This window comes from Cyprinus carpio, chromosome A3 (genome assembly GCF_018340385.1).
Source record: "Cyprinus carpio isolate SPL01 chromosome A3, ASM1834038v1, whole genome shotgun sequence".
Taxonomy (NCBI): Eukaryota; Metazoa; Chordata; class Actinopteri; order Cypriniformes; family Cyprinidae; genus Cyprinus; species Cyprinus carpio.
The window spans coordinates 12,402,807-12,428,385 of record NC_056574.1 but is presented as its reverse complement, the minus strand read 5'-3'; the positions used below and the strand labels follow the sequence as shown (position 1 = coordinate 12,428,385).

The following is a 25,579-nucleotide window of genomic DNA, read 5'->3' as shown; positions in this document are numbered from 1 at the left end:
TCTCTCGTATGGAGCATTGTGTCGGCATTAAGATTACTGTGTTGGAGTGGTTTCGATAATATTTGTCTGGCAAAAGCTTTTCTGTTTGCCTTGGGGATTTTATGTCCTCTTCTGCGTGTTTCTCGTGTGGGGTCCCCCAGGGCTCCATTTTGGGGCCTATTCTATATTCTTTATATATACACTTCCTCTAGGATCCATTTTCAGGAAGTATAATATTTTGTTTCATTGCTATGCAGATGATACACAATTATATCTGCCATTGAAACAAAAACATCCAAATTCTATAGCACCACTTTTGCGTTCCCTTGAGGAAATTAAAGCCTGGATGGCAGCAATTTCTTTTTTTTATTTAACGAGGATAAGACGGAAGTTATATTGTTTACTCCAGAGGGTTCCTGTGGGTCTCCTGACCTGGATTTAGGTGTTTTGAAACCATTTGTGAAGCCCTCTGTAAAGAAAAACTTGGGTGTTTTGATGGATAATGATTTAAAACTGGATAAACAGATTAATTTGGTAATTAAATCTAGTTTTTTCCAGCTGAGGCAACTTTCTTAGATTAAATCTTTTATAAGTTTTAAAGATCTTGAAAGAATTATACACATTTTTATTTCATCCCGTCTTGACTACTGTAATGGACTTTATGTAGGCATTAGTCAGGCCTCCCTCACCAGACTGCAGATGGTTCTGAATGGGAACACGAATGCGGGAACATATTACTCCCATTTTGGCCTCTCTTCATTGGCTTCCTGTTAGTTTTAGAATTGATTTTAAGATTTTAATCTTAGTTTTTAAATCACTGAATGGTCTGGCACGACATACCTTTCAGACTTAATACAGCCACATGCTCCGTCGAGGGGACTTAGGTCTGCTGACCAGTCATTGCTAGTTGTCCCTCGTGTAAGGCTGAAGAGAAGGGGTGGCCATGCGTTTGCAGTGGCGGGTCCTAGACTTTGGAATAATTTGCCTTTACATGTTAGAAAGGCCCAATCTCTTACTGTTTTTAAGTCTAGCTTAAAAACCTACCTTTATAGTATGGCATTTAACATTGTGTGAGAGCTGCTATTTTATTTTACATTATTCTATAATATTTCATAATATTTTTAACTTGTGTTTTATAAATAAACCTTGACTTTGACATGTATTCATAATTTATTATTACATAAATTAATTATAATAAATTATTATTATTATTGTTATTATTATTATGACATTTATTCAATATAAATGTCTAAAAGATAAATGAAAAAAATCAATGCATTTTAGTTACTGGAAATAAAGTTATCAGAATTGCTGTTTAAAAATAAATAAATAAATAAATCATTCAAATATAATCTCCAGTTTGGCGGGCAACACAGACAGAGTGAAATGAATAAAGCCATGGATCAAGAGTTGCTAACAGAGTCTCTCTCTCTCTTGCTCTCTAGAGGGGCATAATTGGGTTACGGAGCACAACCGCACCATTGTTTTTACAGTGGATGGATTGTACCAGCGACATGCCATTCTCACAACAAACGTATTTGAAGGCCTAAGGCATCTTGCTTGTTTGGCCGTTATTGCTGTTGTGCCTCTTACTTCAAGATCTTACGGGAGGAAGATGTTGGTCTTCAAACACAGTAAAGTGCCCCTAACTGATGGATTATGCTTATGATGTATTTGTATACTTTCCAGACAAAGGCCAAATGCAATACAATCAACTAACAATGCTGTGCATGAACTTCTCGCTAACTTCACATTTTTAGTGTATGCTAACAGGCTGCATCTCATTAGCGGGAAACCAGCACTCGACAGCTAAACTATAAGGATGTTTGACCTGATCAGGTTTCGTTTTTGGTTGAAATGTTGACGCACAGCAGTGGAGATTCTTCACACAGGACTTTCGGTTGGATTTTCATGCGAGCTCATAGCTGCACTTGATCTCTGGCTTGTGGTTTCTTTGGAAAGGGCCTGTTTTCTGGGCTGTGTGCGTTTGTTCCTCTGCTTTCACATATGGCTCCTATTCCACATGTATTTGTCAGAGCTTCGTCAGGCTGTCTGCAGAACCTCCCAAACATACAGACCAGAAAGAGACTAAAGCAGCACACGCCAACTAGATCTGTACATAGGTCTTATGTGGTTGGAATTCATTCTAGGGCATTCTGTGTGGTTGCTAGGACATTTCTAGGTTGCTAGGTGGCTTCTAAGGTGTTCTAAATGGTTACTATGGTGTTGTTAGGTAGTTGCTACAATGTTCTAGGTAGTTGCTAAAATGTTGTAAATGGCTGCTAGGGCATTGCTAGGTGGTTGCTAAATTGTTTTAGGTGGTTACAAAGGTGTTGGTAGGCAGATGCTAATATGTTCTAAATGGTTGCTTACCAACCAAAGTCAAACAAGCCCATCCAAAAGTCTACAGAAATGGCTCAGTTGCATGTTATTTTTATGTGTATCACTGACCAGGTGTAAATCAAACATTCAAACATATAGAATAGTAACAGCACACCTCTCTTTAACAAAACACGCAATCGTTCATGTCTGGTGCACAAATGGTGCAGGACAAGTTACAGACACACACACACACACACACACACACACACTCAGAGGTTTGTTTAAATTCAGCTACACATGTAAAGAAAAACACCCAGTTCAAATAACAATCTCAGGTCAAACAAGGATACGATAACCTTAGAAATCCTAAAATGTCTGTTGCTTGCAGTTCTCGGATCATTTTATGTGTCGTCTTGGGGTTAATTCAACCGCACACTTGGCCACGGGACTCAAGTGAAAGGGTCCAAATGACTTCCTGGCTTCTGCGAGACTGGCGGAGCTCCGGCCAATGCCGTTCTAACTTTAGTATGGAAATAAAAAAATGACATATGAAAGCAAACACAAGCAAATGTAAGGAAGGAGATATGGAACTTTTCTTGGATGGCCCGTCTTCTCTTTGTTTGTGTAAGTCACGGCACATGGTAAATGTCATTCCGCATTACACTGCTGCACGATTTGTATTTCGCTTATATTTTTCTTGAAACCGCCCAAAGCCCACCGGGAGGACGGGTAAACCGAGGTGAGGTTACTGATGGTTCCAAGGAGCCTCTTCCCATTAAAATTTTAAGACAAAACAGGGAAAACGCTACAAAACTACAAGAGTACGTTCATATGAGAAAGACATTGTTCTTAAAGAGACGAACCAAAACAGGAATAAAAACAGCTGGACATCTGGTTATCTTTGAGGGTAACGGTCGGATGGGGAACAGAACGTTTTTACCTGAGCTGTTTGAAGCGTGGAGCCGTGATTAGTCTAACACACACTCCATTGCCGACCGGGAGCCACAAATGCGATATCATCAGCTAACTTGAGTTCAGTCCATATCCTATTCCAGATGATATGTGGAGGGACGTTACATGATCTGTCCCAGAGCAGCTCATTAACAAATGTGCACAAAACTATAAAGTCTGTTTGTTCTTTCGTGTGCATTACATATGACACTATGTACAGGAATGCAAATGCTACAAGCTATATACAAGTTCAACTTCATGTGATTTTGCATTCCAAAATTTTATGCAATTGCTAGGGTATTGTGTGTGGTTGCCAGGGTATTTCTATGTTGCTAGGGTGTTTCTAAATGGTTGCTAAAGTGTTCTGTTTGGTTGCTAAAGTGTTTCTAGGTGGTTACTATGGTGTTGTTAGTTAGTTGCTAGAATTTTCTATGATGTTGCTTGATGTTACTTCCTGACCCTATCGTCACAAGAAGCAAGTCTAGTTGTGACTCTTTCAATATCTAAATAATGTAAAATAAATTAACCTTTGTGGACCAGGGTGGAACAAAACTTTATTTCCCAGAATGCATCACCTGTGTTAAATTTCTTTGAATGCCAATTTAGTAGGCCTACTTTAATTTTCCTGTCATTCCAATTCAACTTCCTGTGAGGTGTGGCCAGTTTGATTAAAATTCACACTCAGGATTTGAAAAGGAGGTAATTCTTTAATTTGTCATTTGCACAGTCGTGCTGTACATGTGTTTTTAATGGAGGGAGCTGATTGAATGAACATCCAAAAAAAATCCTTCTGGCCATTTCAGCTCACCTATTGGACATCATTTTCATTATAGAAGGAAACTGCAAACCCAAAAATTACAGCCGAACTTGCGTGCAAGGTAAGAGACCGCAGGGATTTCAGTCATAACATCCTTCTGTAGAACTTGGGATAGATGATTAACTGTTTGGTAGAGCCGCACAATGTCATAGTGGTGCAGGGCGGCAGCTTTCATTGCATTTATTCTACCCTACATAGAGCCTGTCAGAAAAAGCCCTGCAGCCTGTGGCCTGTAACCACAGCCAGCAGACGCTCACAGGAATCCTGTCCGTGCAAACACACACACACATACACCCTCCCTCGCTCTGTTTGCTCACAGCTGCCGGGCCTCCTCAGGGTTCATACAAGGTAAAGATATGCTATATTATGCAACCGTGTATAGATTTTCCACAGCTGGAGGTTGGCCAACTTCCTGCTCACTCAGAGACGGGCGACGAGAGCTGCCGCGCTTTGTTCCCACCAGCAACAGGCAGCAATTCCTTGCAGGGCTGCTTGGTTAAACAGCACGGCGCGCCATGCCATGAGGCCGGGAGTAACACTCCACACACGGTTGTTTACGATCTGCCGTCGCTCCTCGCTGCTTCTTTCTGTTTTCACGCAGTTCAGAAACATTCGCGCACAGATCCTTCGGGTTGCTGCGCAGCAACTTAGTGAGTTTTGACAGACTCTGGAAAAGTAAAAAAAGAGTTGCAGCTTTCCTCTTGCACATCCACACCCACCAACCCACAAGACAAGAAAAGCGCCTCTGGCTACATGGTTAACTCATGAGACGCTCGCTCTCGGGTGCTCTCACACACTGGAGAAATGCCTCAGGGTGAAATGCGCTCAGCGTCCCGCTGTGAACCCACTTATGTTTTAGTTAATGATTTTTTGGGCTCAATAATCTTATCTGAAATGAGAGTTTATGACTGCAGCTCATCAGAGGTCACAAACCTACTTTCTGAAACGCTTTGCACCAAAAGTTTTACTGCTTTTTTCTTTTTTTTTCTGCTTTTTTTTTCAGCATTTAAGTAAACTTTAATTCTTTCAAATGCAACTTTTTTCTCACAATTGTGACTATATTTCCCATATTGAGAGTTTATTTTAAAAACAATTCTCACAGTTGCAACTTAACCTCAATCGCTTGTAATTTTGACTTTCTATCTCATCCATTTATTTTTCACAGTTGTGACTTCTATATTTTTGGTGAGAATGTTGAAGTGGAAATGGACTTCTATTTTGTCTCAGATGTTTATCCTATAGTTCCATAGAAGAAAAAATATGTATACTCAGAATTAGTGCTCTGCATTTAACCCAACCAAGCGCACACACACAGCAGTGAACACACACACACACACACACCCAGAACAGTGATAAATAAAATAAAGAAAAAAAAATAGTAAACACAAATGAGACAATTGCTGACATATACAATCAATTTTAAAGTACATTAATGGCATTAATGTGAACAGCATAAACGACTGAAGGGGTTGAATATGTTTTGTGATGTCAGCCGAAACAGGAAAGTCAATTCATAGGCAAAGCAAGTTATTACATTTTGATGAAAGATTAAGATTTGGATTAATGTGCTGCAATGAATCATACACCAAAAGGCAGGAATGTGAATTAAAAAGGTAAATAGGGTCAATTTTGATTGCATGATAAATGAAACAGTTGGGAAACAAACATTTGGGACTTTTCTTATATTCACAGCTCAAAAAAGTCTGGAAATATTCCTTGACAACCTAAACTATAAACAGCCAATCACAGCTGTTGCTGCCGGTAAGGTGTGCACATGTGTGGCAGTGGGCGTGGCCAGGTTGAGAGGAAATGTGCTAATGTGATGCAGGTTGACTGTGAGAGGTTGTGGAGGCCATTTGGGTTAAGAGTCAGGCGAGGATCTGGCACATGTGGCAGCGGTTTCTCGCATGTGCTCTGTCGGTGCCGGCCGTGATATGTGCAGTCACCACCAGATTGACACGGATGAGCAAAGAATGCACATCTGCGTCTCATGTGCTTAAGTGTGTGCAGGTGCGAGGGTGTGTGTGTCCAAATGCATTATGCATAAGGGAAGAGAGTTTTAAATTTGTGTTGTTAATTTACGAAAAGATGCAAAATAGAGGAAGGAAACTAAGAGAAATAACGGAAGTGGAGTTATATTATGTGCGATGGTGGAAATGTGTTTGCATAATTCAGAAATGAATTGACAATGGCTTTTAAATTTCAAATGAATTTGATTTGAGCAATTTTCTGAATTTGAATTGAAGTACCTTTCTAAGGGAGTAGAATTAAAATGAAAAACTACCTAAAAAAGCAAGACACCTTAAAGTTTTGATGGATGGATGGACAAAACAGAGATGAGGTCATTTTCATTTGGAAAGTAATTACAAAATTATCCAAAAAATAATAATGTTTAATTTATATATTAGTCCAATATAACCCAGTAAAATAAATAAAAAATAATAATCAATCATTATTAAATAATTAATAATGATTTACTATAAAACCATTTATAATGAATTAATAAAATAATATTTAATAAATTAAAATAATTCATAAAATAAAACTTTCTTAATAATTAACAGTAATATTGATTATAATTAATAATTATTATTACAATCGATTTTGGTCATATCACCCACTCTTTTTGACTGGTGTGCACAGTCTATATTAGGATCAGTGCATTTCAGAACTGCGTCATGCTTTTATAGCGTCCCTCAACAAGGTCGTATGGTCTTGACCTCCGGCTGCGACTCTTAATAAGCATGTCGGTCTTAAATGTCTAGAGCGTTTGATCCGTCCCGCTCTAGTCCTTCATGGAGTGGCACTTTAACAAAAACAAAGTAAAACAAAGAGAAACTGATCTGCTCTGACAGAGATGGAACCAATGGAGCGCAAAGCCAGAGCGGGAAAATTTGCCTAGCAACACCATAAACCCTACCCATGCCAACGCTGGCATAGCCATCCGACGCAACCCATAAATCCAGCAAACCCCTCACAGGGGAGTCCGAAACATACACAATCACTCTTAAAAATAAAGGTCCCAAAAGGAGGTTTTCACAGAGATGCCATAAAAGAACCATTTTTGGAATCTTCAAGAGAACAGTTCTTAAAAGAACCAGTTTTTCTTAGAACATTCTAAAGAACCTTTTTCCACTTTAAAGAATGGAACCTTTATTTTTAGGAGTTTAGATGGTCTCCATTGCAAACAGATCTGATTTTGCATGTATGCAGTGCACAATGCAAGATTGCGATCGGTCCATCTTTATGCCAAGCCCTCAAACAGCTGCTATGGGAACCCTGTCTTCCTGTTTGATGGACAGAAGCCTTCTCTATTTTTACAAAGATGGTTTCGATCAGCTCCAACCATACGTTAGCCGACCGTAAAAAACCAACGTTTCACGGCTTATGTATATGCGAGTTAAATTATGTAATTATGTTCGAGTGTGTGTCCCGTTGCCATCGCAACTGCACAACATATCAGCAAGCACAGAGCCGCAGCGGAGCTATGGACACTGGCAGGCCGCTGCCAAGGCCTAATCCATGCCAGGAGTGACATGAGCGAAGAGGAAGGGAGGGGGAGGACGGACACACACACACACTGGATATCCTCCTATTCTTTTGGCTGGAGACTCCCATGGCAATGGCAGTAGGAATCCATTCTCCACGGATACTGGGACAGCTGTGCAGATAGTAGATGAGAGCCGATTGGTTTGGACCTTTCTGCATTAAAGCTTAAGATAAAAACTAGGTACTTTATTCTAGGCCGTCCTCTTCCGTGCCAGCACGCATTTGATCATCAGGCCAGCTTTGTGTTTCCCACCACCTCATACAGTGAACAGCAGAATAAAACTCTTTGACACATTTATTACATCTATTATGAACTGAAAATTTCCTCTGGTGTTTCTCTCTCTATAAACCTTGACATGCTCAATTAAAAGCTCTTTTTGTGTAAAAAAAAAAACCCCGTAAAGAAATGACTTCTGAAAACGTTTCTGCATGAGTTGAGAGAGTATGTGATAAATGGCATTAACATTAGAGGGGTTATATACTGAAAAATCACATTTTCCTTGTTTTCTGGAATAAAATAGTATGTACGTACTAAGTAAACATACTTTTCAGGCTTTTTATTGAAAGTAAGCAGCAAAAATATCTCATTTGATTGGATTTATGATCTCAAAAACCCAAATACATTAATGAACATCAAAATGTACACAGCAAAAACACCAAGTAAAACTAAATCAACTAAATAAGGCAAATGTAAAAGTTTATTAACTGGTCATAAAAAAAACCATGTGGATGGACTGCTGTTCTAAAAAATAGCATGAACGTTTCTCCTGGTACTATGTACAGTAGTATGTAATTGTGGCACTGGACAGAAGTGTGATGCATGCTATTATTCACGTCGTTCAAGCCTTCTTCAGTAGAAGACAAAAGAGAAAGTTTAAAAGATTAAACTTGAATAAAAATAACAACAAAGCACCTCAAAACTAGTCCATATATGAGTCATGTGCTATATTTTAAGTCTTCTGAAGTCATACGATAGATTTATTGGCTGAAAATGTTCGCTTGCATCAAAGCTCTAAATCTTATTTCCATTTAAAAATGTTGTATTGAAGTTGCCTTTTTTTGGTCAGCCTTCGTTCTCATTTGCGTTCTCTCTCTTTTATTTGCTTTTCACTCTCTTTGTTTTTTGAAAAAGATTAAAACATTCTGCTAAAGTCCTTTTTGGAACGACATGAGTAATTGGAAAAATTAAAAACTATGATTATGAACATAATTTAAAGGGTCTTTTGTGTAAAAAAATAAATAAATAAATAAAAATAGTAATAAAATGAGCTCTGAAAATGTTTCTGCATGAGTTGAGAGAGTAGCCTATGGAATAAATGGAAATAACTTATTTCTTCTTTTTTTTCTTCATGAATAAACGAGTATGACATTATGTAAACATACCGTATTCCTCAGAACTGCAGACTTTTTTTTCAAGCTAGTCATTGAAACTAAGCTGCAAAAAGTCTCATTTTATTGGATTTCTAATCTCAAAAACCTAAATACATAAACCACCATCAACATTTACACAGCAAAAATTCCCTTCTGGTGCTTAAAAACTAAGTAAAACTTTACATTTTGAAATTTCATTTGTCATTCAGATTAATCTTAAATTTACACCTGTATTTTTTTTTTATGATGGACTTTTTCCATGTATGATGCTGTTTTGCAGTTCTTTTAGTTTGACTGCCTGCATTTTATATATATAATGGAAAAAGAACAGTTAAAGCGTGAAATGAGTAAATGGCAAAATGAAAAAAATATTCATTTAAAGGCACAGCAGAAAAAAAAAACCATTTCATTGGAAGGAATGAAGAGAGCATGAAAAAGGGTAATGGTAAACTAAATTACAAACGTTTTAGTGCATATAAACTCTAACGAACACTGTAAGTGCACCTCAGGGAAATAAATACAATATGATTCTGTAGTCTCTGAACACCGCTTATGTCTTTGTTTGTGTTCTTTTGTTATTGTTGACTGTACGGCGGGTGAACGGGAGATCTGACAGTCGGCTAGGGGACACGGCTGACACCCAGTGAGAATGAATAAGTAAAAGGAACGGAGTGTCCCTGTGCCCGTCTGGCATTGTAACCATCCCATCTCTGTGCCATGAAACCAGCTCGACTCAGTGCCACTGGACACCATTTGGTCAAACGGGAGACTCTGGTTTCACCGGCAAACTGCCTATCACATGAGCGCACAATACCGTCACGGCCCTCTGAAGTGAAACGCAAGATCAACTTCTATTCCTCCTCAAACTTCACTCCCGTGATCCATCTGAGAATTTCAATGCGGAACAAAATCTTTGATCAACGAACCGCACCACGACTTTATCAATAAATCATTATTGATAAGTGAAAATCACTTCTATATTGAAACAAATTTAGTGTACAAACAATTTTCTCTCAGAAATTGCAAGTAACAGCAAGGAGCACATTGAATTAAACATGAAATTTTAAAGTAAAAAGAATGACAGTCTTTTCTTGTACTCTCGTAATCTTTGTTGTATTTACAACTTTTTAAAAAAATGCATTTTAACAGTGCAATCACAGGTCCTGCAGTGCAAAATGATATAATTCATCCAAATCAATTACAAAATATACAAATTCTTGTATAATTATAATACATGCAGTTTAGTTTTACAGCAAATTTATATTTTTTAAAATGTATTTCATGCAAGATAATAAAAAAAAATAAACTTTATATATATAAAAATCAAAAAGGTCACATCACCTGAAATTCACACATTGCCTTCTAAAAATTTTTTTGCTAAATCTCAACTACCTACCCAAATATATGGTAACATTTATATGCAAAAATAATTATATATATATATATAATCAAATAAATATATATATATATATATATATAAATAATATATAATATATATATATATAAAAATCAAATTTATACATAAATAATGATGATAAATTATGATAATTATTTTGGATGCATGTAACTGGTGGTATTTACTCGATATGGGTTGCTTTTTTTAAATTCAGCTTTTCTTTAAATTCATCTGGTGATCAAATTAATTAATCATTAACTAATTTAAGCCTGTTTGTTGATTTGAATTTATTTATTGGGCCACCATTACACTACAAAATATTACTATGACTGTACCATGGTACAGTGTTCAGGTGGTAATACCAGGGTATTAAATGATTACCATATTCACATACATAGTATTCATATTGTATTAACATAGATCTTTTTTTTTTTTTTTTTTTTTTTTTTACATTTGTTTCATTGTTTAAGTTGGATGTGCACACTTTTGCCTTAAAAATTGTAAAATTTGGTAAACTTTTTTTTTTCTAAATGTGATTTTGTATGTAACAGTCACTGATGGCTTAGAAAGGCTAAGAAATGGGTAGAATGTAACAGACAACCAGCCTCTAACAGCAGTCCCGCAGCTCTCCCTAATCCTGCGATAAAACCACTTGAGCTTCACAATTAAAAGAAGAAGGACAAGTGAACGTACGAACAAGAAAGAATTCAAGCTCAAAGACACAGTTGCATGTGAGTGAATCAGAAACTGAAAGACGATAAAATTGTCTGCACTATGGAAGTACTGTGTGGATTCAGACTGAGGCTCCGTCAGATTTTAATCCCGAGAGCAGCTGTTCCAACTCATTTTCCAGGCCCAGGGAGTGAGCTAAACTGGAGCATCTAGAGCGACTCTAGAGTGACTAAGTCAGGTTTGGAAGAAAGTTAAGCCTGTCATGGCTGAACGGACTCATCCATCTCATTCGAGATTGTTATTTGGCCGAATATGCACAGATATTATTCACTACTGATTGAAGTTTTCTGAAGCGAGATACAAAAGGTTTCTCCTCAGCTCTGTGAAATGCAGATCCGGTTGCCGTAGATGTGCAACGGTCATAAAACTGGCTGCAAATCAAATCGCAAAAGTTATTTTGGTATTCTGGTTAATTAAACGCCATTTGAAGTAGTTGCATGTTAATTAAAGTATTTTGTTTTTCCTTTTCCATCATTTTATAATTAAGAACAGCGATGTTTTCTTTCAAAAACATTAAAAAATCTTAATTATTCCAAACTTTTGAGCACCGTTTTGTATATAAAACTGTGTGCAAACCACTACTTTATGTCTGAGGTGCAGGCGAACTCCTGACTGGGGTTGAATGTTTCTGAATTCAGAAACTGAAATATCCATGAGTGTTAATGACTGAGTGTGAGCTGCACTTCCACCCAGGAATAAAACAGGCAGGTGTGACCCTGCAGCTGTGTGTGACACACACACACACACACACACACTTTAATTATACAAAATACAAGTACATAATTAGATATAATTTTTGATGTTGACCCTCATTTTCAACACAAAGCAAATTAATTTAATTCAAAATGACCTTCAGTGGCCAGTAACATTTCTTTACTAAATAAGAGGAAACTCATTCAGTGGCATTAAGGTCATTTAAATGAAAAGTTTTTTAAAAAATTAACTGAAAATTTCTTTAAACATTTCCCTAACAATTGCTCTAATACATAGCATTTTAAACTTTTAGGCAGTAAAATTTAAATAGGCATTTGAATAGCATTTCTCCACAGCTGTGAAACAGATGTTACTTTCTGCTTTTTTAAAACAAAAAATATTCCTGTTTGCCATTTGTTTACATTAATTACAGTATATATTCAGATCTTGAACAACATCCACATCTGATCCACCTGATCTATAACCAGTGCATTTCTATATGCCGCATTAAAACTCCTCACAGCACGTTCATTCAGAAAAAGCTTTGTTCAGTAACTCATTTAACCTTTTTATTTACATTTAATATAATTAATGGCGTTCTATGCCTGCTTCATTCACAGCCACCAAACAAGCCAAAATGTAAATCTATTCATCAGACACAAAGCTCCTAAATTCAAGCGCAAAGCATACACAGACCTGCTCTCTCCTCTCGCAGCGCAAGGACTCGCCATATCCAAAACCTCCTTTACATTATTAAAATACTGATAGAAATACTTTGAAATTGCTTCAAATTCTGCTGTGAATTATTTTTTAACTAATGCAAGAAACAAAGATCAATATATCAGATAGATAGATAGATAGATAGATAGATAGATAGATAGATAGATAGATAGATAGATAGATAGATAGATAGATAGATAGATAGATAGATAGATAGATAAAAAAATAAAATAATTAAATTGATAATCTAGTAAATGGACACCACATATAAAACACATTTATAATATAATTAATAAAAAAATCATTAATTCATAATTATTAATAATTAATATTTATTACAACCCCATTTATTCTAAAAATAAATAATAATTAATAAAATAAAATAGTAATAAATAAAATAATATTTTTTATTTTAATTAATAAAATAATAACTTTAGACAGATAATATAGTAAATAAATTATAAAATGTCACTTTCTGTGCTTTAAAGCCTTTAATCGAGCCAATAAAAACTTCAAGTCATCCAGTAATATAATAATAATATAGCATATTTGCTTTTCTAGTTGTGACTGACCCAGTGCCGTTGTTTTCTCTGGAGCAGACACAGGTATGATTCAGTGCAATATAAACAGGAAAATATGTCCATTTCAGACCCAAGAGATAAATCTGTTGCAGTCCGCTTACTAAGAAACCACCTACACTACACTTACGGTAATGTGCACAAATCATATCAGAGATACAATGCCTGTGCATAAACACACATTTACACTAAAAAGAATTTTGAGTGTTATACAAGCATGGAGTCCTGTTTAGACTCAACATGTCCATTAAATCACAGAATTATTCCTTGTTCAAATTGCACCGCTTCAATCAATTAAGGAACACGGCTGTGCACAGTAACTATTGTATTTTAAATGGGAAACAGGCCGGCGCTTGCATGCCCGGAGAAAAACACACGCTCCCTGGTTCTGCAAGCATGCGGTGGGGGCATGGAAGTAAAATTGTTTTAATAGAACCACTGTAAAACTCAGGAATGAATTACACATGACACACGCAGCGCAAGCCAACTGTCCGCCATGGCAGAAATATAAACAACTGCACCATATGACAGAGAGACTGCACTAACTCACGCAGGACAACTTCAGGAACAATCATGAACTAGAGCCAGCTATATCGCTGAAGACAAAGAATCTCTAGAAACCAGAGAAAAAGAGCTGTCAGCCCTGTTCAACTCTGCACTATGATCTTCGATTGTGAGTTTAGAAATAGACGTAATGAATGAGAATTTCTCTTGGTTTCTAACATGAAACGGCAAATCTGAAAACAGCAGTTTTGAAAGCTGTTGTGTTTCTCAGTAAAAACAGTTTGTGTACACACACACACACACACATATATATATATAAACTGAATAGATTTTTTTTACATTTAAAAAAATAATAATAATGCCATTTGACTGCATGACAAACTCTATTGAATTTACATTAGTTTTTATATACATAGAAACATTAAAGTATTTTAATCATATACATATATATAAAAAAAAAAAACCATAAAAAAATATATGACAAACTTCACAACGCATTCAGGTTTACATTAGAAATCATACAGATTTCACACCAGATGCATTTAAACCGAGTCACAATCCGAGAAAAATGTATCCAGCTGTATTTCACTAATTTCTCAACCCCAAAGCCTTCATTTAATGCATTTTAAGAAATAAATGTAATTAATTCATTCATTAAAAATGCACATGCGAGAATTCGTGAGTTCAGATCAGAAAAAGCTGGTAAACTGGTATTTTGGGGAAATGCTTGCGACCTTTGACATTTCCAAAAAAAAAAAAAAATCACAGGGCGAACCGATCAAGTTCAAAACAGCAACAGCGACAAACACTGGACTTTCCAAAGCCCGCGCGCCTCTTACAATCTCTCCAAGTGAAGTTATGCAGAGTGGGACGAAGCGAAAAAACGACACGGAGCGCTAAACTCGCAGTTCAAGGTCTATATGTACATATCCCCTCCTCCTCCTCGGCGCTCCTTTTATATTAAATAGATTTCCAGCGAAGCGCCATTTTCTGCCCAAACCATGCGCACTAAAGCGCGTAAAGAAGGTCAGCTGGAGACGTGCCACCAAACGCGCGCTCTCGCACAACACAAACAGTCCCGCGCTCGAGGGGAGCAGCTGACAGACGCGTACGCTAATCAATCAAGCAGAAGAATAAGGAATGCTTTACCTGTGTGAGGCAGTATGGAGAGTACATGCTTATATGTGAGATGCGTTACTGAAGCGGGATGGAAGTGGCATTGCCGTCCCGCTCGCGCTCACTGCACGCTGCTGTAACTCCGCCTAAAGCGGCTGAAAGTGAAAGCTTGCACAAAGTTTTGCAAAGGGAAAAACTTTCTCTCCCTCCCTCTTCCACCCGCTCAGGGAAAAACTTCCCCATCTCGCCTCTCCCTCCTCTCTTCCACTCGCGCGTCTCTCTCTCTCTCACTCTCTCTCTCTCTCTCTCTCTCTCTCTCTCTCTCTCTCTCTCTCTCTCTCTCTCTCTCTCTCTCTCTCTCTCCTCTCTCTCTCTCTCTCTCTCTCTCTCTCTCTCTCTCTCTCTCTCTCTCAGTGAACAAGCGTCTTATGAGCCTGACGGATATGCATCTCAACAATGAGTTTTAAATGCGTGAACTCTAGAAAGTAAGATTTACTACAGCGTGGTAAAGTAGGGTAAAATGTGCTTCATATGGACACTTCTCCATTATTCTGGTCAGAAGTCAAAAACATGCCTGAATCAGCCTAACTACATTAGGTTAAACCAAAAGATGCTTCTTAGATATCCTGAAACTCAATAGGCTGTATATTTAAAATATGTAGTATTCATATATGAATAAGACACTTTGTCAAGCAAGTTTGACATGTTCATGACATTTCTAGCATGTAGCAATGCGCAATTGTTAAATGAACTATTTTGATTTTAAATATCCCTTACAAATGCCTATAGTGATCAGTCATATAAAATTTAACAAAATAAAGATTTTAAATATCCCTTACAAATGCCTATAGTGATCAGTCAGGTTTATTTGGTCATATTAAATCATACCTTTGATTTTATAAATCAATACAAATAAAAAAATTAAACAAAAATAATTAATTAATTCATATAAAAAAATATATATATAAATAAAAAAAAAACAATAAAAATAAATAATAACAAAAATATATTTAAAATCGGCTAAGAATCAAAAGCTTTAATTGATTTTAACACATTTTCTTATATAATTTTTTTTCCCTTTACATTTCTTTACAAAAATTCAAGTAAATTTAAGTAATTAATTCAAGTACTAAACTGCTCTATATTTATGTATCTTGACTAATGTTTTCAAAAGTGAATATGAATATATTAAATAAGCGTTCATGGCATAATTGAACAAAGGAAGGTGTTTTGAATAAATGATAAAGAAGGTTGAATGAAGGAATGAATAAAGATTGCATGCAGACATACTTTATAAACAAACTTTATGTGCATTAACTATTAAGCAAATTAAGTTTTCAAAAAAATGCTAAAAATGCTTTGTGTGTGTGTGTGTTTGCCTTAAAAAGGTATACATCTATAAAATGTATAGCCTATGATTGTCTGTAAATGCGTTGTATTCAGTGTTGTATTATCTGTAAAAGATGTGTGGAAAATCACATGAACAACAGCAGCCGCAGCGGCTGTCCTTTTCCAAACTTCTAGATGAATGTGCTTTGCAAAAACATGAAAGCAGTGTACATTAAGGCAAGAGCAGGCAGCGAGTGGAGGTATAAAGTTTTGGAGCGCGTCCCTGGGTGGGGATTTTTGGTGGGGGTGAAGTCATTGAGCAGAACCGGAGCTGAAGGCTGGATGTGCCACCGGAGGCCTGGAGATTTATGAGACCTGACTGCCTGTGCAGTTCCACCGCAAGCCACTGCAGGGGAAACAAAGAGAGAGCCGGCACTGTGTGGCCAATTACAGCCCTCTGCCAAACGATCCAGGGAACGACAGAGAGCTGGAGATGGAGGGAGAGTCAGCTGCAGATGGAAGGAAGCCGGGGGAGTGAAGAGAGAGGAAAGTGCTCTGTGCTGCTTCAGGACGACCACACAGGAAACACATACCTGCGTGAATCATCAGCGCTTCTCACCAGTTACCCCACGTGACCTTTGACCTGGCATGTGTTTGAGGGTGCTGCACAAATAACACATCCTTAAGAGCTTAAACTCAACATTTTAGCTTCAGGTTGATCTAATTATAGAAGGCAAATGTTCACTTACAGTAAACGGTCTTCATATGAATATTTAAAAGTACAATATTCAAAATTAATATAAAATTTATAAATGAAAAAAAAAAAGAAATAGATAGCTCTTTACCCATCAGTTAACATTAGTTAATGCATTAAGTAATATGAACTAACAATCAGCAATTCATTTGTTAAAGTATGTATTAATCAGATATTAATTAAGTTAAAATTTATAGATTTATAATAGGGACATATTTATTCTTCTAGTTTTCACATTTTTTAAATCCCCTTTTATTATTATTATTATTATTATTATTAATCTTTTTTTTCTTTTTTAATCACAGTTCACGTAAATGGTCCAGTGGTGTTACAAATGAACATTTTCAAGAACAAATATTCAAAATGAATATAAAAAATTATAAATAAAAATAAAAAAAATATGAAGTAGGTAACACTTTACAGCGAGGTCCTATTAGTTAACATTAATGTTAATGCATAAAATGTATGAATGCATTTATTTATTTGAAGTTCACTTAAATGGTCCTGTGGTGTTACAAATGAATATCTGAAAAGCACAAATATAAAAAATTTACATACTATGTATAAATAATGTAAATAAAAATATGAAATAGATAACATTAACGCTATTCATGTTAGTTAATAAAAATACAACTGTTCAATGTTAGTTCATGTCAGCTTAAATCCATTAAATAATGTTAACAGATACAACTTTTCATTTTAGTAATTTGTTAGTAACTGTTGAAATTAATATGAACTTAAATGCTTAATGCTTTAAAATTATTTTATCTTTCATTGGTAGTTCTTGTTAACTAATGCCAATGCTAACAAATGGAATCTTATTGTAAATTAGCATGATAAACTATGTGCAATAATATATGTAAAACCATTTAAGATGCAGTACAGTACACATTGCAGGAGAAATTTAATGTCAGCTGCCCATTGACACCTTGTGTTAGAAATAACATTGGTCTTTTTGGAAATGGTAAACTGAAAGTGCATGAAAGCAGGTGGATTTAAAATGAAGGGAATTTCCTAGTATTTTCCACCCCGAGATCCTGAACTGATTTGTAACAAACTGCCACAAAACCAGTTCAAAGGCCTGCAGTGGTGAGAGGAGAGGAGGAACGTCATACACAATGTGATAACTCATGTACCACCTCTCAATGTGCCCCACATTTAGTGGTTTGAGTGGGTACAAGACAGAACCACACGCTAGCAGTAAATCAACAGCTGCTGGATATCTTTTACACAGAGCATTAGATCTAGATTTACATTTACTTGTTTTTAGATCAGTTGTATGTAACATTGCAAAGGGCTGGAAAATTTCCAAAAAATTCCCCAAAATTTACTAAAGTTAAAAAAAAAAAGGGGGAAAAAAGAAAGAATTCCTGGAAATTTTCCACCTTTTGCAAACCCAGTTGTAAGCCTGGATATCAAACCCATGACATTTATTTGCTTTACCAGTTGAGCTACGAAATCAAAACAGTAAAACTGCAAGTGAAAGCTTGACTTGTTCTGAGATACAAGGTTTATATATTGCATGCTTATTTTGTTCTCAAGTTCAAGTTCAGCGATTATAAATTGATTTTAAAGGCACAGATGTCAACAACAAAAGACATACTGTACGGGTCAAAGGTTTGGAATAATATAGATTTTTTAAAAGTCTATTATGCTCACCAAAGCTGCATTTGTTTGATCAAAAATACAGTAAAAACAGTGAAAATTGTTAAATATTACTTTATTTTAAAACAATGGTTTCTATTTTAATATATTTTAAGACTTAATTTATTTCTTTGATCAAAGCTGAATTTTCAGCATCATTACTCCAATCTTCAGTGTCACATGATCCTTCAGAAATCATACTAATGTGCTCATTTCTTAATATTTCAACATTGAAAACAGCTGTGCTGCTTCATATATTTTGTGAAAACTGTGAGACACTACCATTGAAAATTTTGGGGCAGGTAAAATTTAAATGAATTAAGTTTTATTCAACAAGGATACATTAATTTGATCAGGTTTCAGTAAAGACATTACATATATTTCAAATAAATGCTGTTCTTTTTAAGTTTCCATTCATCAAAGAATCCTGAAAAAAAAAATGTGTCATGATTTACATAAATAATGTAAACATTGATTATTAATAATTGAGCAACAATAATAAATGTTAAAAACTGAGCATCAAATCAGCATATCAGAATGATTTCTGAAGGATCATGTGACCCTAAAGACTGGAGTAATGATGCTGAAAATTCAGCTTTGCATCACAGCAATAAATTACATCCTAAAATGTATTCACATAGAAATTAGTTATTTAAAATTGCAATAACATTTCACAATATTACTACTTTTACTGTATTTTTGAAGGATTAAATGCACCCTTTGTGAGCAGAAGAGCCTTCTTTCAAACTTTGACCAGTAGTAAATGAAAGGTTTTCTCATCCCTAACTTTGCTATCTGCATGCATAACTATATGGTCATCATTTGTATTTAGCATAATTGTCTTTTTCTCTGCTGTCCTATTTTTGGGTCAAAACGGTTGAGAACCACTGATTTGGTATGAGGTTCATAACCTAAATCCTAATTAATCAACAAGATATCATGATACAACTATTAGCAGTTGTTTCGGTGTCAGCAATGAACTGCTACTGGTATCTCCACAAAATAAATATAGAAAAGCATACTGCTATTAAAAATCAGCCCAAAATACAGCCAGGCCCTCCTTTTCCTCTAAATTATCTCAACAGACGATATAGTCTGACACATTCCTGATATCCAACGCAGCTATATTTTACACCTCAGCCCCTTCTGTACTTTCAACCAATCGCGTTTCACAATTTTCCCTCCATTTCTGTGACTGCCTGCTCCCAGAGACGCTGGAGCAACCCAGATTTTCTTCTCCCCAAAACGTTTGCAAAAGCGATCCGCTGGAAACGAGGACTAGAAAAGCGGCTCCCAGCTCATTAACAGTCTCATTTTCAGTCATCCACAGACTCCCCTTCCCATCACTCCATCTCTCTATCTCTCCGTCCCACCCTTCTGTTTTTATGACTGTTTTATTTCACTCCCATCGCTGTAAATCCAGCGCACTCGCTGGGTGGAATTTTAAAAGCTGCACTTCTTTCTGTTTTTTCTTCGCCCTCCCTTCCTTGCAGTCCTGCCCTCATGTATACTTCTCATTTTATAGAAGTATGCACGTTATAATTTTCATTTCCCACAAGAAAACAGTGCTCCAGTGGAGTTATGAGACTCACTTCATGCACAGTTTTTTCTGTTTCACTGCATATGCAGATGTGCATATGGAAATAATAATCACGATTATAGAATATAAAGCTAAAGGAGTAATGGAGTAATAAGCAGACGTACCCTGTAGGAATCAGACACTACGAAGCACTCTGGTATCCCAGGACCTCTGGACGGGTCTTCATTCACCAGAAACGGTTCGGTGGCCTGAAATACAATCAATAACAATCATCAGCATTAGAATCAGAAAGCTTTTGCTACTTTTTATCATTCGTTCTTACTTCTTGCAACAGTTTTAGCAGGGCTGCTATATGGTTCTTTGGAGGTTTAAAATCATATGATCATATCATAGGTTCTTTAGACCAGTGTTTGAGTTTCTGGGTTCTTAAAACACAAATCTTTGATGGTTTTGAAAACATCTAGAAAATAAAAAGCCCTTTGTGGAACTTTAAGGTTTTGCAGTGACATCAGACTTTAAAACTTTTCAAAATAAAGCTATTTCTGCTTCTTTAGGGGAATTGAAAAATGTTTGGACACTAGCAAGAATTGTAAATAAATAAATAAGTAATCACACAAATATTTCAAAAATACAACTCATCTTGCACCATTTTTATATTATGTTTATACATTTTTAATAAATGTATATAAATCTGCATGTCATTGTAAATATTTAAAATAATGAATAAAATATGTATACATTTCAAGTACAAAAACATACAATTATTAATCTTTATTATTTTAAATATAATTTAAAAATGTATACATAATATTTTAAAATGTATATATACATAAATATAATAATAATAATAATAGTAATGCTAATATATACAGATAATGGGTCTTAATATAAGATAAAATAATGGATCTTAAATATCTATTCTAATAATCACACAAATATTTCAAAAATACAATTCATACCGCACCATATTTATGTTTATAAATTTTGTATTTTTAAAACAATTATATAAATCTACATGTAAATGTTAATATTTCAAAAATAATGAATCAAATATTTATACACATAAAGTACATAAATATACAATTATTAATTCTTTATTTTAAAAACTAAATATATAAACTGTATATTATATATGTATAATATATAATATTAATACTAATATATTCATCCATAAACATACAATTATTAATTATTTAGATATTTAATTTAAATATAATTTTAAAATAATACATAATATTTAAGATATTATTTTATTATATACAGCTATAAATTTATTATAAAGACAAATCATCCCACACCTATTTTATATATTTTTATGATCTATTTACATTTATTTTATATTTAACACATAAACATATAAATATTTAACAAAATATATATAGACTAGAATATCATAGACACTTGAAGGTGGACATTTAAGCCAGTAAGAATGAAACAGCTTAGCAACCATCGCGGCAGTGAATTTTGCACAGTCAAACACCACACTTCAGAAGGAGTCAAATCTGTTCTGAAAGTTGTGACTGAACCCATCACATCTTGTCCAAACGTTGTGCCGCCCCTGTGCTGTGCTGGACTGTAATCAGCGGGTTTCATCTTAAACTCAGTGCAGTTTGCATGCGGTGCACAGTCAGACCAGACTCTCCAAACTGCTTCCCGTTCACATCTCCAGACTTCCCAGTATATCTGTGACTTATTCAGCACAAACCTCTCACACAGCGACTCTTTCTCCAGACACGACTGCCAAGGTGGCTTGTTTTTTTTTTTTTTTCAGAGTGTGGTGTCCATTCATCCCAGTTCATTTGTATGCTGGGAGCTGCACTGACTGGGTGTGCGGGGCTGAATAAGACCCCATTCCAGTTTATCCATTAGTACGACGATGTTAAATCACACAGTAAAGCCAAGGGCTAAAGCAAAGTCTGTTCACACAGCGGCATTATGGGGCAAGAGGTCTGTACCAGTTGATTTTAAGTAAAAGTGATTAACTAGTACACAAAGACCCAGACTGAAAGATCTATTACCCACAGTACATGAACACACATATATATATACACACATATCTTTATCAAATGAAACTTCTCTCGACCTCTGAACCTCCAGTATCCCAGACGAGGATAATTCCTGTTGTCCTTAATAAAAAGATATATACTGTATTTTCATGCAGTTGAGATCGGAGCAAACTCTGCTGCACACTTTCCCTGGATTAAACCTGACTCCAAAATGCACTCCTATAAAAATACATGCAGCACTAAAATAACAGACGCATAGATGTGTGCGCGTGCATACACACACACAGTACTATAATAGATCCCAGACACTGGCTAACCAAAATGTGGCTGCAACACTATTCATATCCACAGCAATGAAAGGCTGTATGCACTCTTGCTTTCTCTTCTCTCACAACACATCCATACGTCAAAGCGCTTAACAAAACAAGCTGTAGAATGACAACTACGACTTAACCAATCCAACTGGTTGTTACTTTCAGAATGTGAACACTCTTAAAAATAAAGGTTACAAAAGGGGGTTTTGCAGTGACACCACAGAAGAACCATTTTGGTTCCCCAAAGAACCTATCAGTGAACAGTTCTTAAAAGAACCATTTTTGTGAAAGCGTTTTGTGAAATGGAAAGATTCCATAGATGTTAAAGGGATAGTTCACCCAAAAATGAAAATTCTGTCATCATTTGCTCACCCTCAAGTTGTTTCAAAGAGTTTCTTTCTTCCGTTGAACACAAAAGAAGATATTCTGCAAAATGCTGGTAACCAAACACTTGACGGTACCCACTGACTACCATAATATGGGGAAAAAAACACTATGGAAGCCAATGGCTACCGTCAACTTACCAACATTCTTCTAAATATCTTATTTTGTAATCAGCAGAAGAACTGGTTGGGAATAAGTTGAGGGAGAGTAAATGATTTTTGGGTGAACTGTCCCTTTAAAAGTTCTTCATGAAACCAGTGATGCCAATAAAGGACTTTTATTTTTAAATAACAACTAGATTTATATTTTATGGAGATTTTAGGTTTGTTTAAATCACTAACCATAAGTATGGATAATTATTTTTATTTTTTTTTACATTTAATTGTGTCCTTACCATCCTCGATTTCATCATATATGAAAATACTCTTAGTCAAACTGATTTTTTAGTGAATAAAAGCTATGGACAGAAAATCAGGGGCAGGTCAAATAAAGTGACAGATGAGTCCCTCTTTTCTGCTCGGTTTGCCTTCACACTTTAAAGTAACATGGTTTGTTTGAGTCTACGCTGATTGTTTGATGTAGTTCCCTGTAGATCTGTCCCCTTTCTCCCTCGCTGTGAATGTTTATGGAGCATGGCACTGTATCAATTAAACATGCCACCCTTTTCTATATATACGCAGCATATGCCCGATCCATATGGTTAGCCCTGAGCAAAAGCGCTCCCTAGGCCCTTCATAATGAACTCTTGAATATCAGCACAAACATATTTAGAGGTGGACGATGAACAGCCATATTCAAAATGTCTGCTGATGGGAAATTATGGGCCTGTTACATTTCATGTCTGCACACAGGGGATCCCAAAATTGCCCTTCCATTAAGATTATAGGTAGTAATACATAATGTGAAACCAAAACGTGAATCACATTGAAGTGTGATGAATGTGAGCAACATGGGACATGTCTGTTTGAAAATTATGGTAAGAAATAAAAAGCAAAAATATAACTGTATACACTCTAAAAAAAATGCTGGGTTAAATGCAGCAGAATTCAGCTGGATAAAATATGGACAAACCCAGCAATTTACACTCTAAAAAAATGCTGGGTTAAATACAACCCAGTTCTAAATAAAATATGGACAAACCCAGCAACTGGGTTGTTTTGACCCAGCGCTTGGGTTATATGTTTAACGCAGCCTTCTGGGTAGTAACCCAACCGCTGGATCAAAATAACCCAATTGCTGGGTTTGTCCATATTTTACCCAGCACTGGGTTGTATTTAACCCAGCATTTTTAGAGTGTATTATCAGGACTAGGATATACAGTAATTCTGATGAACTGGTTGTTACTTTCATAATGAATAAAAACTGAAACTTAAATAGCCGAATGGACTAGATTTTTACATTTACAGAAGAAAATGTGAGTTATGCTTGGCATTTTGAGTTACAGTTTGAGTTTACAGTTGATGGTAGCCATTGACTTCCATAGTATTTTTTTTTTCCATACAATGGAAGTCAAACTCTACCACAAACTGTTTTGTTACCCACATTCTTCAAAATACTAAAACTGGAATATAAACTAATTTCAGTCACTTACATGTGTTTCATTACCATAAATGCACCAATTAAGACTTTATTCTCAAAATGACGAGTTTTATTATTCCAGCTGCTGCAAGAAGAAGCTACAAATGATCCTTCACCTGCAGCATCCACTGCAGCCGACTAGCCAGGACTCCTTCTTTATATACAGACGTGACGTAATGACGCAAAGACAAATGACCCGAACCACTCAAATTATAAAACATTACTCTATGTTCACCACTGTGAACCGGCCTAAGGTAAGGAGATGGTTTTGAACACTGATTGGTTTTGTACTTATGTACAACAATTGATTTTGGATTTAACCAAAAAAAGTTAAGGAATGCAGCTTTAAATGGAAAGCAAGTCTCGTGCAGATTTTATATATTTAATATATTTACACATTTTTATTTTGTAATTTTTGCTAATTTTTTAAAAATTTGCCAGTAATTATAATTTAATAAGAATTATTATGAATTTTGGTGAGAAATGTAATATAATGTGACAAACAAATATATCACTGTACCTGAACGCGATTTTATTTATTTTGTCATCCACGCTTTCTCTAAAACCCCATCCACCAAAAACACGTCAGCAAATCAGAACATGCAAAATGAGCCAGAAGCAGAGAGAGTGTTCTGATTGGTTGGTCTTCTTGTTAACCCGCAGAAGCTCTCAAATCTTTAGTGTTTAGATGATTTTCAAATCTTTACCAATTTTAAAACCATGGGAGACCACAGACATGAAGATGGTTTCAACCGATTTTTATCCTTATAATCCTCTGGACGTGCACACTAGACGATTCGCCCAGACCACGAGACCACACACTAGGAACGATTTCACAGTGACACAAGATCTCACAGAGACTTGCGAGATCAAACGTGACTAGAGAAGAAAAACACATGGAAGTCAGTCGACATCATCAGCTGGCTCTCCTGGCACGCATTCTGTTGTACAGTGAACAAAAAAAAAAAAAGAATATGGGTGATGTACTTTCTTAGTACTCTGCTTTCGTGGCATGTTTGTGGCTGGCCAAGCTTCAGATATAGAAGCACGCAACATCCGGTTGGAAAAGCTTGCCAGCCTTACAGAAACAGGTGTGATTTCTCATGCTTCTGAAAAAATGAAATGAGACCTATGCATGTTTTGGTAAGGTTCATGCTTACTCGTTCATATAACCTTTAACTTCACAACAACAACAACCCCTGATAAAAACTTTTCACAATATTCCTCTTTACATCATAATTCATGTGCTCACAGATAAGAGAAACCGACAATCAACAGGACTTCTACATAACTGTTAATGCT

At 35.8% G+C, this 25,579-nt stretch overlaps 1 protein-coding gene across 1 annotated transcript in view; it reads right to left on the bottom strand.

Moving 5' to 3' along the window:
• LOC109059404 (nuclear factor 1 X-type-like) overlaps positions 1-25,579 on the bottom strand; it is a 723,368-nt gene that overhangs the window by 111,041 nt on the left and 586,748 nt on the right. The window contains 1 exon segment of the mRNA XM_042718695.1: positions 20,160-20,243. Within this exon segment, the coding sequence (XP_042574629.1) occupies positions 20,160-20,243 (84 nt within the window).